This window comes from Stomoxys calcitrans, chromosome 3 (genome assembly GCF_963082655.1).
Source record: "Stomoxys calcitrans chromosome 3, idStoCalc2.1, whole genome shotgun sequence".
Lineage (NCBI taxonomy): Eukaryota > Metazoa > Arthropoda > Insecta > Diptera > Muscidae > Stomoxys > Stomoxys calcitrans.
The window spans coordinates 39,576,779-39,595,253 of NC_081554.1; the positions used below are offsets into that span (position 1 = coordinate 39,576,779).

The 18,475-nt window shown below is 38.6% G+C and overlaps 2 protein-coding genes and 1 long non-coding RNA gene across 4 annotated transcripts in view; 2 read left to right on the forward strand and 1 right to left on the reverse strand.

The window, feature by feature from the left end:
- Window positions 1–2,064: 2,064 nt before the first annotated feature.
- Window positions 2,065–6,270, reverse strand: LOC106081670 (leucine--tRNA ligase, cytoplasmic). The gene is made up of 5 exons (XM_013243815.2): window positions 6,106–6,270; window positions 5,358–5,948; window positions 5,055–5,296; window positions 2,497–5,000; window positions 2,065–2,433 (listed from the first exon to the last, which is right to left on the reverse strand). The coding sequence occupies exons 1-5, from the start codon at window positions 6,106–6,108 to the stop codon at window positions 2,222–2,224; spliced, it is 3,552 nt and encodes a 1,183-aa protein (XP_013099269.2). The 5' UTR covers window positions 6,109–6,270; the 3' UTR covers window positions 2,065–2,221.
- A 171-nt stretch (window positions 6,271–6,441) lies between these two features.
- LOC106081664 (uncharacterized) overlaps window positions 6,442–18,475 on the forward strand; it is a 124,641-nt gene continuing 112,607 nt past the window's right edge. Inside the window, exon 1 of one of the 2 annotated variants that reach the window (XR_009397508.1) lies at window positions 6,442–6,601. This is a non-coding gene — a long non-coding RNA (uncharacterized LOC106081664). The remainder of the gene's footprint in view (window positions 6,602–18,475) is intronic. The other variant, XR_009397507.1, reaches the window with a different exon arrangement.
- On the forward strand, window positions 12,600–16,489 carry LOC106081655 (zinc carboxypeptidase). Its single transcript, XM_059364304.1, has 5 exons — window positions 12,600–12,713; window positions 12,773–12,909; window positions 13,063–13,844; window positions 15,997–16,280; window positions 16,343–16,489. The coding sequence occupies exons 1-5, from the start codon at window positions 12,621–12,623 to the stop codon at window positions 16,406–16,408; spliced, it is 1,362 nt and encodes a 453-aa protein (XP_059220287.1). The 5' UTR covers window positions 12,600–12,620; the 3' UTR covers window positions 16,409–16,489.

The window sequence follows — 18,475 nt, forward strand, 5'->3', positions numbered from 1 at the left end:
ATATTTCCACTTATAGAGCCTGTATAGGGCGCACTTATTTTGCGATTTACCTATGACCGACAACTTGAGAAATATAAATCCATCTTATTTGAAAAAATCGTTCAAAAAACTTGTCATATGGGATGGGCGAAGGGTGTGTATGATTGGGCCGACCAACCCTAACGTTTCTTAAATATGTCCCACATGCACAAAAACAAATAAAAATCGGATCCAATTAATTTTTTAAACTGCTTCAATCACGAAAATGATAACACCAATCGCCGTTTTACAATAAATAAAAAATAATTGAAAAAATTTCCAATTAAAAAATTGCATACTCAGTTAAAAAAAAAATTATTGCAATGTTTGAAATTTTCAATTAATTGTTTAATTGATCCAATTAAAAAAATATTGAATGTTTCAACCAATTTTTTAATTGATCCAATGAAAAAATTTTCAATCAATTTTTTAATTGATCCAATGAAAAATTATTAAAAATGCTCGAAAATTCCAATTAGTTTCTATATTTGATACACAGATGTTTACCTCCTGGAATGAACTTGGACACCCGTGAAAAAAAAATCCCCCGCGAGAGTTCTTCAAAAAATTTCGGTTGGCGGGTAGAGGTGCCCTGTAGATTTGTTGTTGTTATCATAGCAGTTTGTCGTGCACTGAGGCGGCAATCCTTGACCGATGAAGGACTCCATTGAGTTAATCCGGCAATAAAAATTGGCTGCAAAGGAATTGCAATATATTCGTCGAAATCTGAGACGTATGGATTTTTGAAATCTCCTTCCCTTATATTTCAATTTTTTTATGATTCGATTAAAAAAATTATTGAATCAATTAAATTTTTAATTGAAAAAAAAAACAAAATTTTCATTCACATTTTTAATTTCAAATTCAATTAAAAAATTAATTGAATTATTGTACTTTTTGAATTGAAAATGGCAAAAAATTCAATGGCGAATGTGATTGAAAAAAAAAAATCATATTCAATTAAATAATGATTGGATCAATTAATTTAATTGAAAACAATTTTATTTTCAATTAAATTTTTAATTGAACATTTTTTGCGATTTTTCTGCAAATGAACTCACCTTAATGTTGGGTATAGTCTCAACTAAACCTACACCTTGTATTGATGAAAAATTTGGTACAATTTTTCTCAATACCAAATTTCCTCAACATTTTATTCGCATGCCATGGCATGTACCTCAACAACTCGAGATATTTATCTAGGACCCGATAAAGTATACATATTCTTAATCGTCTCGATATCCTGGGTCGATCTAGCCATGTTCATCCGTCCATCCGTCTGTCGAAATCACGATAGCGGTCGAACGCGTAAAGCTAGCCGCTTGAAATTTTGCACAGATACTTAATATTGATGTAGGTCATTGGGGATTGCTAATAGGCCATATCGGTTAAGATTTGGATATAGCTTCCATATAAACCGATCTCCGGATTTGACTTCTTGAGCCCCTGGAATCCACAATTTTTGTCCGATTTGACTGAAATTGAGCATATAGTGTTCTGTTTTGACTTCCAACAACAGTGCCAAGCACGGACTAATTCGGCCAAGAATCTGATATAGCTCCCATGTAAACCGAAATTCCGATTTGACTTCTTGAGTCCCTGAAAGCCGCAATTTTTGTCCGATTTGGCTGAAATTTTGCACATAGCGTTTTCTTTTGACTTCCAACACCTATGTCAAGTACCGTCAAAATCGGTCAAGAACCAGATATGGCTCCCATATGAACCGATCTTCTGAATTGATTTCTTGAGCCCCTAGAAGCAGCAATTTTCATCCAATTTGGCTGAAATTTTGCACATAGTGTTCTGTTAGTGTATACTGTACTAAGTACGGTCTAAATAGGTCTATGACCTGATATAGCTCCCATATATTAGCAGAATTCATGGTAGTGGGTTCCCAAGATTCGAGCCGGCCGAACTTAGCACGATTTTACTTGTTAACAATCATTTGTTTCATGATTTTAACACGCATATTTAAAAAAGAAATTTTCGTATGACTTTCTTTTTAAATTCCTTTCCTTTACCAAATTATACAAACAAATGCATAAATATTATGGCCAATATGCTTTGCATAGTAAATTCCATATTTATTATTATTATAAATATAATTGGGTGACTTCAAACTTAAAAAAATGCGAATTCATAATGAAAATATGAGAAAAAAAAATTAAATAAAAATGAAAGCAAATGAGAAACTGTAAATGGTTTAGTCTACGACATAGATAAAGTGGCGGCCAACAGATATGGAAGTCCCACTTCCTTCTTCAATTAAAACGACATTCTGTTTCTCTACATCCACCACCAGGGAGCCTTCGGTCAAAATAGATTTGCCATTCTTGAAATCCTGAAATTCTGGCAGTTTGCGGGGACCCATAATGGGGTCATTAAAGCGCCATATTTTCAAGGTAGACAAGTCGGCTGAAAGAATAAAGAAAATTATCACCGAAACTTTATCACCAAAAGTAAAAGCCAAACTATTACCTTTAAAGCCCAAAATCTTGGCTAGCTTTTCTTTTAAACTCCTGCTCGTTTCTCCCTCACTCACTACAGCATTAACCTGGAACAAGCTAGACCTTTCAACAGGATTCACAAATACAACTGGCACATGAGGAGCCACCGTGAATGTTATGAATGGAGAACCAGGTCGCACCTCTTCTCTGGTCTTTTCGGGAGCCTCAGGGTCATCGGTGTATTTTATTTCTAAAGCTTCAATATCCAGGGTATTTTTCAAATACTCCAAGTTGTCTAGCAACACTTGACGTTCATCGAATTCTAAAGACACCGCCATGGCTGATAAGCCTTTGCCACTTTCCACTTTTTCGCGTATCATTTGGGCAAAAGGCATAACACGTTTCATAAACTTTTTCACCACCTCCTTCTGTTGCAAGGCGGTTAGAATGACTTTATTGTCAGGCAGGGCATTATTGGGAAGATAAAGTTCCCTCATGGTGTCCAACACACATGATTGCCATGGGGGATAGGATTTGGCTACCCAAACAACTGCCCTATTGGGTTTAGCCGACGAGGGGTCAACAGCTTTTTCCTTGCCACCCTTGCCCTTGACTTGTAGCAGATTCTTCAAATTCAAACGGAATGCATGAGCAGCTTCCATCAGATATTCTGAACATTTGATGTCCAATTCATTAATGGCTCCCACCGCAGGCCAAGTGGCATGTAGAATAGACGTTTTATTGCCCAGTAAGCCCCAGACATGCTCAGCAACATGGGGACATATGGGGGCCATAAGCAAAGCTTGGCGGCGTATGAATTCAAATACCAAATCTGCATGCATTCCCTGTAGACCGCACAATTCACGATACTTATCGCGAGCCAGTTGAAGTTCATAGAAACCGGAACGTAGTGCCTCCTTGAAAAGCATTTTCTTGTAGAACTCGTCGGTTTGCTGGGTCTTTAGGTTCATTTCACTAATAAACACTTTGTCGTTGAATGTCTGATGGGCATCTTTACGCATAGCAGGACGGGCGGCCAACATTTCCCTCACCCATTCGATGAAGGTGTATAAACGCAAAATACCAGCATCCGCTGTGCTTTCCACAAAGTTGGCATCTTCGACACTGTCACCAGCATCGGCCAAGCACAAACGCATGCCATCAGCAGAGAATTTATCGACAGCTTCATGCAAGGTGAGGAAATTGCCATCCGATTTGGACATTTTGGCTGAATTTAGCAGCAAGTGGCCATTAACACGCACTCCCTTGGGCCATTTATTCTCGTCATTGGGCCAAATGGCAGCATGGTTATACAACATGAATGTCAAATGGTTTTGTATCAAATCCTTGCCAGATACCCTTAAGTCCATGGGATACCAGTATTCGAATTCACGCCTCATTACATCCAAATCGGCCTTCTTAATCTTGCAATTTTTGGGGTAGGCGGTTTCCTTGAAGAAAATGTAATCCCAGACCTCGGGCGTCACATCTTGCGGATTAATGCCCATAGGACTAGGCTGTTCACCCCTGAAGGAGCCGCCTTGCAGTAAATGTACAACAGTATAAAAGGCCATATAAATGGTGGAGTCAGACAAAGACTCTATCAACCATTGCTCATCCCAGGGAAGCTTAGTGCCCAGACCATAGGTGCGGGAACAGGCATATTCATGTAACCAATTCAAGCAGTGTTCAAAGTTGTTTCTAGCCTCTTCGTGGAATGTTTCCATTTGGGATAAAATTTTTTTGGCTTGTCCCTGCCAAACGGGTTCGCCATAATTCAAATACCACTGATTACACAAGGCCACCACACACTGGTCTCCGGAGCGGGAAATTATAGCCTTCTCTGGTTCATAGTAGATGTCAGCCTCTTTGGCATCTACCAACTGTTTTTGCAAATCCTTCTTAACATCCTGCACCTTTTTGCCTTTGAACTCGCCCACCAACATGATGCCGTCGTAGAAACCCTTGAGGTAACACAACTCCTTGGCTTCGGTTAGTTTGTCTTTGTCATTCTGAGATTGAATTTTGAATTTTTCGTAGGCATGCTTGGCACACATGTTACCCAAGGTGGGCACTTCGATGATGGGAGTTGGCTCGTAAGGCAAAACCATTTCATCTGTGAGATCATACTTTTGTCTAAAGGCCTCTTTCTTTTGTAAATCTACTAAGGCAGCATAGTCGTCAGGTGAATCAGAGGGCACTGAAGTAACCACGCCAGTACCTTTGTCCTCCTTAATGGATAACATGGGCAAGGTATAGATCACCTTGTGGCTAGTCAAAGGCGAAGACAAAGGGGTGCCCAACAAGTCTTGACCAGTCAATTCAAGAATTTCTTCAACTTGTCCCTCAGTGGCGGTAAAACCTTGATAGGACATGTTGCGGGCGGCTCGGCGAGTGCTTATCCATACCTCTCCATCACGCGTGGTTTTCCAGGCTATGTATTTGATGTCAGGATGAAGCCAGCAATTGGTTTGACCATACATGGTTTCAGGTCTCAGGGTGGCAGCAACCAAATAAACCGTTGACTTGATGGAACTACAGAAGAAAATGGGTCAAAGACGTTCTTTTTTTTCTGTATGCATAACCTACCTCAGTTTTCCCTTATTTTCCAATACCTTCATCTTAATCAAGGTATACTCCTGTGGACCTACACCTTCGCCCGTGGAACGATCGTGATCCATGCAAGGTTGTCCATCCTTGGGCGAATATATGGTATAACGTTTGCCATACATGACCTTGCCACGGTTTTTCAAATGCACAAATTGCCAACGTACAAAAGAATCAAAGAAAGGGTTGGCATCTGTGGTTATAAAAGTACGCCGCCAATCAACCTTTAAAGAAAATATTGCGATTAGCATAAACAACAAATTCTGTCTTCTCCAATACACCTACATGAACTCCAATTCTTTTCAAATCCTTTACAGCCAAAGGTGGAAAATAGTTTAGCCAATGTTCTTCATTGGCAAATTCCTTGATTTCCTCATCCTTTAGACCCAAACTTTGCATAATTTGCCATTGGTATTTAGCCGAACCGGTTTTAGCCACCGCTTTACTCTTTTTGCCCTTCGATTTATCCTTGGGCACCTCTGGCTGGGCAACCTCAACCACGACTTCTGTTGAGGCTGCTGGAAAATTTGGGGGATATCCAAAATCTTCCATTTCGCGCTTAAGCTTGTCGGCGCAGGCCTTTATGGGCATGCCGGTGCAATGAAAACCAAATGGCCACAATACCCGCTTGCCTTTAAGGCGATGATAGCGTATGGCATATTCGGCCTTTGACAAAGAAAACGTGTGACCCAAATGCAAGCGACCGTTCATATAGGGAAACGGAAAGGTAACCATGAATTTCTCATCCAAAGATTTTCTTGGCTCAAGAGGAGCATCGGTTTCGTGTAGGCGTTCGTTTTCCCATCGTTGTTGCACTGCTTCTTCGATTTTTTGCAGGTATTCAACCTTGAAGGTTCCTTTGCGTTCAACATTAGCCTGCAGAAAGATATGGATAAAATTGCATCATATTTTTCATTTTTTTTATATTCTCAAACACTTTGTTCATGCCGGGCAGACAACACATGCTGACGCATACACCAATATGAGCATGTATGCATTTTTTCTATTGGCACATTTGTAACAAATAACATACCATTTCGCTGCCCAAAACGTAAACCAATTCTTTAAGCTAAAATGGACAGTATAAGGTTCTTAACTTTATACAAAATTCTTATTTTTATACTTTTAAATAAAAAATTTGTTGTTAACTAAAGTGCAACGTGTAGGTCCACATGAAAACAGTTGGAAAGATTTGACAGTTAGCCAGTGCTGCGCAATGCAAACGTAAACACAGGGTAACTCAAACAAAAAAGTGCTGCCAATTTGATTTTTTCTATTATATGCGAAGGAGTCTGTTAATGGTTAACGTATTGTACGTAACGCAGGAACGTTAATACATTGTCAGTGAAGTTTGAGTGGTATTTTGTCACAAATTATTTATTTATTCAATTCCAGTATAAGCCATCAGTTTCAAACATGGAATTACATAGTAGAATGTTCCAAATTAGTGTATATACGTATATAAACATAAAAATTTAACATAATTTGTGTGATTTAGGTAATGTGCTAAATACAATCAATTTTCTATGGTAAGTGAAATGTATTTTGCTACACAATTTAATATTTTCCTTCACTATAAACGTTTATGAAATATTTGGCTGAGGTGAAAGAAATTTAATTCTATTACAACGCAATGCACACAAAATTTAATTTCTTGTGAACAGATTACAATAGCAAGTATTACTTTGTAGTGCATATTTAGTAGGAAATGCTCTGTAAATACAAATTTGCCGGGACACTTCTAGCGTTGCCCGATTCAAATTTAAGCCCAATGGTGAGAGACTTCCTTTGCCATTGACAAGCGGTGTTTTTAGATTAGGGTAAATTTCCCAAAACTGGGAATTGTATTTCGTGATCGGGGATAGTTTTTTCTCATTTGGTGTATCGGTATTTTGAGAAGTAAGAAAGTAAAAATTAGTGATTTTCTAGAAGAGACTTCATGGGCATAACCTAAAATTGGTTTAAGCTTAATGATGATCAAGGAATAGGTGTGATTTAATAGAAATCAGTAAACACCAGTGTATGTGACTATACTGGTGGACGAATACGTTCACATACACGGCGGAGGCAGTGGTACCCGCAGACTTGATGGGATTCGTTATACGGACCGCACTAGCCCCAGAATCTACAAGCTGCTAATAAACTGGGTAGTCAACGAACTTAAGCGGAATTTGCGGCTGGAACACTTGGAGCAATGTTACTTAGGCGCCGGAATAGGCAAGCTATGGTCTACTCTTAAGTCATTCTCGAACACCGGTAGACGGAATGACAGGACCTTAGACACTTTTGGCATTCGAATCGGTGCCAAACCATTTTGAGGACATCGCCAACACATTCCTCCAGCCAGGCCTGAAACGCTCCGAATTATCTGAGTGGTCGCCAGTCATTTGTGGATAAGAAGTCGAAGCACCGTAGAGTGAAACAGAGAGTTTCCCAAGGCGGTGTGATATCTCCAGCACTGTTTAACCTCTACCTATCCTCCATTCCACCCCCTCCAGACGGCATAGAGATCGTATCATATGCGGACGATTGTACGATTATGGCATCATGCCCCCCATCCATTGTTGACATCTGCGGTAGGTTGAAAGTCTACCTCAACAAACTTGCCTTATATTTTGCTGCTAGAGATCTGAACATATCTGCCACCAAATCTTTAGCCACACATTTTTCACAACAAATACGCGTGAGGTGAATACTGAGCTGAAAGTAATGGTCGATGGAGAATTGATTCCGACCATCAAGAATCCAAAAATAAGGTAGATCTAAATGATTTGGTGCGTGTGGTTCAGCGCTGCAAGAGAGAACCTCTGGATCAAGCGGGTCTAGACTACACTCATGCAGACATGGTAGCATATGCGGTAAATAGCTACCGGGTGAATTTAGTCCTTGGAGGACGACCGCCTCCCGTTGCAACTCAAGAAATTGATCTCCCTCGGCAAACCAGAGTAGTTCTGGATCAATAACGTTCCGGTAGATGCAGCCACCTCAACTCCTACAGAGCAAGGATTGATGCCGACGTGCAAGATGTATGTCCCGATTGTGACTAGGGACCACACGATACACGTCACCTGTTTAACTGCCCAGCCAGACCCACTCGACTCAGACCCAGATCCTTGTGGACGCACCCCATCTTAGTCGCAGAGTTCCTGGATCTGGACACTCAACGGAATCAAGTAGACGAACCCGGCAGGGTATAGCTATGGGCACCATAGAGGCTGGAACATTGAGGTCCAGTATGTGTAGTGTTCGTTGCTGTCACGAGAAGCTTAGCTGCGAGCTACCGAGCGTTCACAGGTTGCGGATAGTGGAATGCTCCACACCGATTAGCTGCTATGGCAGACGCGGACAATCAGCGGTATCGAGTGGAGAGTTTCAGTGAGACGCCGTGCGGCACTGCTTCTTGCCAAAATACTGAGTGCCTAGGATGCTCGATATGACAAAGCGAGTTATTGGCGCCTTTAAATAACCAATGGCCACTCTGTTCCAGCGGTGATCAGTCATTTGCACCAGAACGAGCTTGCTCACCTACAGGAGCTTGCAGAGGAACGCTACCTCCACATGAAAATGTGGTTACAACAACAACAAGTAGACGAAAGATAGAACACAGCAAACTGCTACAACAACAACAACTATACTGGTGTTCCCAGCACGTTATAACCATAAACATCACATAGGCTGGAACTTTAAGCTCCAATTTGTAGGGTATTCTTCGTTATCACTAGCAGCTTAGCTGGGAGCTGCTGGGCGCGTGTAACACCGGCACTTGCTTAAATATTGCTGAGTGCCTATGATGCTCGATACGACAAAGCGAGTTATAGACCGGAACGAGCTTGCTCACCTATAAGAGCTTGACGACGATCGCCACCTCCTCATGCAAATGTGGCTACAACAACTAAACTGGTGTTAACTGCAGAAACGAAAGTCGGATTAGTCGCTTCTCCCTCTGTTTGAGCTGGATCCTACAAACATTTGCCTAATGATAGGTATTCTTCGGCAGCCATCTTTCAGTTGTCTACGTTTTTAGAGTTGAAACATAGCGAAGGGGGTCATGTGTATTTTTACAGATTCGCATGAATTGTAAGCTCTGAGCTTAGAGAAGAGGAAACTGAGGTTATAATGATTTCCAGATTATAGTCTTACAATGTCAGAATCGGGGAATCAGTTTATATGGGGGCTATATCCAAATCTTAACCGATGTGGACCACTTGCAATCCAAAGTTTCTGTACAAAATTTCAAGCGACCTTGAATATATAGGGTGATTTTTTTGAGGTTAGGATTTTCATGCATTAGTATTTGACAGATCACGTGGGATTTCAGACATGGTGTCAAAGAGAAAGATGCTCAGTATGCTTTGACATTTCATCATGAATAGACTTACTAACGAGCAACGCTTGCAAATCATTGAATTTTATTACCAAAATCAGTGTTCGGTTCGAAATGTGTTCATTCACCGTAACGTTGCGTCCAACAGCATCTTTGAAAAAATACGGTCCAATGATTCCACCAGCGTACAAACCACACCAAACAGTGCATTTTTCGGGATGCATGGGCAGTTCTTGAACGGCTTCTGGTTGCTCTTCACTCCAAATGCGGCAATTTTGCTTATTTACGTAGCCATTCAACCAGAAATGAGCCTCATCGCTGAACAAAATTTGTCAAAATTTGAACACATTTCGAACCGAACACTGATTTTGGTAATAAAATTCAATGATTTGCAAGCGTTGCTCGTTAGTAAGTCTATTCATGATGAAATGTCAAAGCATACTGAGCATCTTTCTCTTTGACACCATGTCTGAAATCCCACGTGATCTGTCAAATACTAATGCATGAAAATCCTAACCTCAAAAAAATCACCCTTTACATATAGTTGCTTTATGGGGTCGCAGATCAATATTTCGAGATGTTACAAACTGAATGGCTAAATTAGTACACCCCCATCCTATGGCGGTGGTCCTAAAAATGCGACAGAGTTTTTGTCAAAACTTAATTCACAACAGACTTAATCCAATAATCTCATTTTACATGTTGTTGTAGCCACATTTGCAAGTAGAGGTGGCGATCCTCATCAAGCTTTTATGTGAGCAAGCTCGTTCCGTTTTATTTTTCCTTTTTATGTAAATCAGATTTGCTGATACTAAAATCCATTTCAAAGAAGCTTAATTGATACTTTGGTTTCTGTTGATTTCCAGGATAAATTGCAATGTGTTATAAGTGCTGAGATACAATAAAGGATAATGTCCGGCCTTAGACCATTGTTTAATGCTTTGTATTCAAAGAATAGTATAGCAAAAAACATTTAAAAGTCAACAAAACCGTGTTGTTGCTAGAAGCATTTGACTGGTTTCCCGTATCGCGATTTCATTTCGACTAAGAAAAATCATCAGTGGGAGATGTCAAATGGATCATGGTGCTTTACAACCATTCCAACTAGTGTGAGTTGCAAAGTAATATCGAGATTCATAAAAAAATCCTTCCTGCCAAGTTTCGAGAGAATCGGTTAACAAATGACCATTTTATTGGAGTGAAAATCGGACGGACATATTGGGTTGCCCAAAAAGTAATTGCGGATTTTTCATATAGTCGGCGTTGACAAATTTTTTCACAGCTTGTGACTCTGTAATTGCATTCTTTCTTCCGTCAGTTATCAGCTGTTACTTTTAGCTTGCTTTAGAAGAAAAGTGTAAAAAAAGTATATTTGATTAAATTTCATTCTAAGTTTTATTAAAAATGCATTTACTTTCTTTTAAAAAATCCGCAATTACTTTTTGGGCAACCCAATATATATGGGAACTATATCCAAAGCTGAACAGTTTTTCCAATTTTAATAGGGTTCCTCTCTAGGCTGAAAAACATGCCCATACCAAATTTGAAGACGATCGAATGAAAATTGCCCTGTAGTTTGTACATAAAATAACATGGACAGACAGACGGACATGGCTAAATCGAATCAGAAAGTGATTCTGTGTCGATCGGTATACTTATCAATGGGTCTATCTCTCTTCCTTTTGGGTGTTGCAAACTATTTCACTAAGTATCACACAGTGGTGTAGGGTATGTACCACAGTAGTGGTGTAGGGTAGGGTAGGGTAAACGTATTACCAATATTCGAGAATAAATAAAGACTATTGCTATGGCCATCCACATTGGAAAAAGAAATAAGTTTACAAGCCTTAGAAATAAAAATCTACATGACCTACAATTAGTCTCTAATTTTATCTTTCTAGACTTCATTTTATTACAGTCAAAACCGCAAAGCTGTAATACGCTTTAGTGGAAAATTCCTCTTTAATGATACTTGATTGGAAGAACCCTACATTTTTGGTGTTTATACCCTACGCAACTACTGTGGTACAAGGTATTATAACTTAGTGAATTAGTTGTTAACACCCACAAGAAAGAGAGATACCCGCTTTGATAAGTATACCGATCGACTCAGAATCACTTTCTGATTCGGTTTAGCTATGTCCGTCTGTCCGTCTGCCCATGTTAATTTGTGTACAAACTACAGGTCGCAATTTTTATCCGATCGTCTTCAAATTTGGTATGGGCATGTTTTTCGGCCGTTTTTCCGGAGACGAAGCCTATTGAAATTGGGAAAAAATCGGTTCAGTTTTGGATATAGCTGTCATATATGTATATCGCCCGATTTTCACTTTAAGAGTCACAGCAAGCGGATTTATGGACCAATCTTTGCACAACGGTTTCATCGACTACTACTACAATGTCTGAAAAGTTTGCTCGTAATCGGTTAAGATTTAGATATAGCTCCCATATATATGTTCGTCAGCAGATTTTGTATAATTTGCCATAATGTCATTCGTCAACCGTAGTTTATACAGTTTGAACATATTTGCTCGCCGAGGTCCATCAAAATTGGTTCAGAATTGGATATAGCTCCCACATGGTACTTATAATGTAGATGTAGGGTATTATGCAGTCGGCACCGCCCGACTTTTGCCCTTTCTTACTGGTTTTCAATGAAATTGAAATCGCTTACGCGAAATATCGTTTAACTGAAAATACCACTTTACTAAAAAGATTATTACATCTGAAAATTAGTTTTTAAGGCGCATAAATGAAAAAAAAAACTACAGAAAACTATCTGGAATTAAAATTTGCGCCAACAATAAAATTTGAAAAAAAATATGTTATCATTTCGCTAATAGTTATCTCTTTCTTTCCACTACAGTTTTGTCATACACAATAAATAGGATGAGATTTTCACTTATCTGAACCACGCTTAACTGAAAATTACGGATAAGTGAAACAAGATTGATACAATTGTAGCGTTTCACTTATCCGGTTTCGACTGCATATCGTTTATATTACTGGATAGTAGATTTTTTTTTATCAGATATGAGATTTTTCAATAGACCATGGAAATCTTATCAATATGCCAAAAATTACCGATTAAACACACCTATAAAAGATTCTGAAATGAATAAATTTTTAACCATTCTGTGATAAGTTCATCGTTGAGCAAAATGTTTACGGTGTTTGTGTTTATAATCGCGCTATTGGGCACAAGTTTAGCCTCAGGACCTGGTATGGCTCGTTACGATGATTTTAAAGTTTACAAAGTCTTTGTTAAGGATATGCAACAATTGAATCATTTGAAAAAATTTCGTGAGACATTGCCGGTGAGAAAGTTAAAAGAGAAACTAATTGAAAGCAATATTCAAAATTTTATTTTATAAAGGTTCGCCATTTGAATGAACTCACTGGCATAGAAAACTATTATGATATTGCCATTGATCCTGCAAATCAACAGAAACTTGAGGAACACTTGAATTATTTTGAAATGGACTATAGGATCACCATACCGGATTTACAGAAGTAGGTGAAGAAATTGTCTAAACAAATCTACTTATGATTCATATCTTACGAAAGTATTGAGTTTAGTCTGTATAACTTAAAATTCTTATAACTCCTTAAACTATTCGTTTTAGTTAGCAAAATATATGCAACCTATTTACCTTTTTTTCTCAGAGTGATTGAAGACAGCCTGCCTCGTACTCGTAGCTCTGGCATGGAATGGACTCAATATCATATGCTAGATGATATTTACGACTTTGTGGATAATTTAACACAATCTCATGCATCAATAATTACGCCCTACACCATTGGCTATTCCTATGAAAATAGACCCATAAAGGCTATTAAAATTTCACATAAACCCAATAATAAGGCCATCTTTATAGACAGTCAAATACATGGCATTGAATGGATCACTTCGGCTGTGAGCACTTGTTTCTTCAATAAATTGCTAAATTCTCAGGATAACACCTTGCGCCATATGTTGATGAATTATGATTGGATATATGTGCCTGTTGTAAATCCAGATGGCTTTGTTTACACCCATACCGTTGAACGTTTGTGGCGTAAAAATCGTAGGCCTACAGGTTTCTCAAATTCTTCGGGTATATGTTATGACATCGATCTATATCGTAATTTTGGCTATGAATGGGGTGCCGGTTCTTCTTGGAATTTCCATGAGCCTTGCGACCATTGGTATGGTGGAGCGAAACCCGATACTGAACCAGAAGTTTTGGCCTTACAGGCTTTTATAAAGTCATTCCCAGACGACTACATTGAAATGTATATTCCTCTTCATTCGTATGGTAATTTTGTGTTGTTGCCTTACGGCCATACCATCGATTATTTCCCACCAAACTATAAACAAATGGAGCGAATTGGAAAAGGTTTTGCCGATGCAGCTAGAGTTAAATATGGAACTGATTTTAAATATGGTGCCACAGGTGTTCTCAATCGTAAGTTTCGGGGAATATAGGCGATAAACCATTTAAGGAATGTTGAATTGCATTTATAAGTTAATTAAGGTTGAAAAAGAGGGCTAGAATCATGAAATTTTTGCACGAATGTTGGTCTTGGGTCATAGTCATAGGATGAGGCTGAATTTGGTGATATTCGTACGTTTAGGTACTAAAAAGTACGAAGTGGTACATAATTGCCCAGCATGAAAGTTATGTTCCTAGCCTCAAATTAAAGAGCGTCTCGCAAAAATAAGGTTTAGTAAAATTTTTTTTTGGAAAGTTCTACCGGAATTGGGTGAATTAGCACGTTTTGTACCGCAGTTGTTACTATTTTGGTACTTTCCCTGTAAATTGAACTAGAGCTCAGAATTTTGGAACGGCAATCTTAATAAGGTAACTATAAGAGTTTTTGGAAATTTTTACATTTAGGTACTAAAAAAAGTACCAAAAAGGTACGAAATGAGTCATCATTGTATAGGGCGGATGGATAGAGGCAGAATTTTGAAATTTGGCTTAAAAGACAACTGGTGCAAAAGAAGAGGGTGAAAAGAAAACATGGAAAAAAGTGCAGGTAACGGGAGAAAACGTACGTTTGGTACCGCAATTGGTACTTTCTTTACAGATGGAGCTAGAGGTCTGAAATTTGAAATGTAGGTACAATTAGCAAATATATCATGGGTGACTTAATGATATATTCATTAATGATATATTCATTTAGTACCAAAATTGGTACTATTTGGTACTTTCTTCATAGATGAAGCTAGAGGTCTGAAACATGGCATGTATGTACAACTAAGAAATATATGATATTCATAGAGCTTGGTATCAAAATTGGTACCATTTGGTACCTTCTTTACAGATGGATCTAGAGGCCTGAAATTTGGCATGTAGGTACAACTAGGGAAAATATGATGGGTGACTAAATAATCTATTCAAAATTCGTACATTTTGGCACCATTTGGAACCAAAAGTGCAAAATAGTAAAACATAGCATATCTTCGCCTACAGCAAACGGGGAATGCTAAAATTAAGCCATTTGGAAAACATAATCGCAATCTCGACAACAATACAACATGTGGAAGGAACTACTAACTGTGGTGTAACTGGTTTCTTGAAAGAATATATATGGGCAATTAGAAGATATTTTTTATTCGTATATTTAGGTATTCAAACGTACAAATTGGTACTTTTTAACGGAGTGAGCTAAAGCTCTCAAAATTGGAATACAAGTACACCTTGACTATAAATTTAGGTACTAAAATGTACAAATTGGTACTTTCTTTACAAATTGAGCTAAAGCGCTCAAAATTGGGATTCATTTATACCTTGACACTATACATTGGGTAATTTTATGATTTTTCCGATGTATTGTTATTCTTGGTACTATTTGGTATTTTCTTTGCAGAAGAGGACAGATTTCGGAAATTTTTACAAAACTTCATAATCTTATAAAGTGAGTGACTACCGAGGTTTTTGGAAGTCCTACACTAAAAAGGGAGTATTAAAAAACGGGGGTAGCAAAGAGGATCACCGCGATGCTAGTTTGTGTATAAAAACATGAAGGACTCCATTCTTATCCGATTTATGTGACCAACATCTAGCCAAGAAATGGCGTATATATCGATAATATTATATCTCCCATATAAATCCCACCTCAAATTTAAATTCTTGATCACAATTTGACTTCGTGGGAACCTATAACCCGCGCAGCAAATGCAAATTTCCAAATGAATATTCCATTAAGGAATGGAATCAAACTTCTCACATATCAATGACTGCTGTTCGATTCAAGTTTAAGCTCAATAATAGGACGAGTCCGAACGGCGAGCCGCAGTGCGACACCTCTTTAGAGAGAAGTTTTTTTAGATGTTCTCGCCAGAATTCAAGCCCAGGTGTGCAGCGTCATAGGTGGTGGTATCCGAAAATTATCGCGCGCAGCATTAGATATAATTTTGAATAGGGATTTTGTTTTGACGTTAGAAAACTCACCAAAATTGTCCGGAGAATATGCCAAACGCAATTGATGGTGAAACGTATTGAAAGATTCGAACCGATCTAAGTAACTGGGTTGACAATTGCTTTAAAACATTCCTCATTCTGTTTATCTCACAGTGCTGTTTACGTTTGTACTTACCTTTTTCCTCGACAGATTCTGGCTTTGTTTCGGGTTCCGCAAAAGATTGGGTCTATGCCATGAAAAATGTTTCATACTGTGGTTCCATTGAAATGCGTGACCATGGAGAATATGGTTTCTTCCTACCACCCAATCAAATTGTTGAGGTTTGTGCCGAAGTAACTGATGGCCTAATCGGTATGCTTAAGGCAGCCGAAAAGGAGAATCTATTCGAACGTAACTCAGCATCTGGAGTCAGCGCATCATTAAGGATGACAGTGATGATGGTGTTTTGTTTTACAACCATTTTAGACTTATTAGTAATGAAATAAAACATTATTTGAGTTATTATCCCCAATTAATTATTAAAATATGTTTTAAGCTTGCAATTAAGAAAATCACCAGAAATGAAAAACATTTTTCATTTTCCCCGCCCCAAAACTTGTAAATATTTCATTTTTACAAAACGTCGCAAAGTGGCCAAAAATTTAAATTCGCCGTACAAACATTAATTTTTAAAATTGTTTGAAATAGGACGATAAATATTTGTCAATTATTTTATATTTAATAAAATGTCTCAACTTATTCAGATCTGTGGGTATAAATTTTTATGCATTCAACCTAGTACTGAATTAAACATTTTGCCCGAACAACTGCAAAGGGCGCTATACCAGAATTGTGGCGAAGACACTGCGAACACATCCATAGAATTGCTACGGAGTTCTATGAACAAAATAACAGCGATATGTCGCTGTATCTTTGTAGATTTCGCCTTAAATAAAAAACTAATGCCAAACGAGCTTATTTTGATACCATACGGTATTTTTGGTGAAGTAACCCCGTGTGTTATCAAAACAATACAATTTGGTATGGATAAAATATGTTAAGTACCGTTTGGATTAATTACCAAACAGGCATTGATTTTAATACCAAACAGTTATTGGATTTGGTACCAAACCGAGAGTTTTTTAATACCATTCTCGTTATGTCTTAAAATTCCACGTCTTAATGAATTTAAAACAAGTAAAACGTGCAAATTTCGGCCGGCCTGAATCTTGGGAACCCAACATATATTCTTCTAACTAACCACCAAGGGTTCACATTGGAAGTCGTAACCAAACACTCAGGCAAAATGTCAGCTCAATCGGACAACAATTGCGACATCTATGGGCTCAAGAAGTCAAATCGGGAGATAGGTATATATGGCAGCTACATCAGTTTATAGAACAATTCGAACCATACTTGGCACGAGTGTTGGGAGTCATAGCAGAACACTACGTACAAAATTCCGGCCATAAGGCCAATAATAATCAGGACGTTAATATCACGAACAGTCTTGGAATGTATGAAGGAAATCAACGTCTTCTCTGGGGATGGCACGATCCGTATCGTTTGGGTGCCGGGCCATAGCGGAGTAACTGATAATGATACAGCAGACGATTTGGCAGGTCAGAGAACTGCCGTCAATAAACTTGGTTCATCCGAAGCCTTTCGGGTCGACGCAGTCCGAGTTAAGGGCGTGGGTGACGAATGCGCATATAACTCTGTGGAACAGCGAAACGGTCAGTAGGACGTCGAAAATCCTTTGGGGAGATCCAGATCGTGCAAAGACGAGGCTATTACTGAAAGGAAGTAAGAAGGAGGTCAGTATTGCTTTCGGTATCATAACGGGATACATAGGACTACGATATCACTTATGCAAAATCGGTGCGGCAAGTGAAAGCATTTGTAGGGCATGAGTGGCAGAAGATGAGTCGTTGGAGCATTTCCTATGTCATTGCCCATTGGAACTTAGGTGGGGTCACAAGACTAGACATGAACCAACTTGGGGGTGTGGCATGAAAAACAACTAAGAATTTTGTGAGTAGCACGAAATTTCTTACTTAAATTTTCTTGTTAGAGGTTCCTTTTTTAGTAAGACCCTTTATCAGCAGATTGGTCTTTATGGCAGCTATATCTAAATATAGTCCGATCTGAACCATATTTAGGTTCGAAGTTTAGCGGCCTAAAACTACTCACTGTTTCAAATTTCGGCTAAATCGGTGGAAAAATAAAGCTTTTATGGGCTTCAGACCCTTTATCGGGAGATCGGTCTATATGGCAGCTATATCTATGTATAGTCCGATCTAAACCATACTTAAGTCAGATGTCGGTAGTAGTAAGACCCTTTATCGGCAGATCGGTCTATATGGCAGCTATATCTAAATATAGTCCGATCTGAACCATATTTAGGTTCGAAGTTGAGCGGCCTGAAACTACTCACTGTTTCAAATTTCAGCTAAATCGGTGGAAAAATAAAGCTCTTATGGATTTCAGACCCTTTATCGGCAGATCGGTCTATATCGCAGCTATATCTAAATACAGTCTCCGATCACTGTTTAAAATGTCAGCAAAATCGGACGAAAAATTACGTTTTTATGGGTATTAGATCCTTTATCGGAAAATCGGTCTATATAGCTGCTATATCCAAATATGGTCCGATTTGGCCCGTTCAAGAACTTAACCAGCGTGCATC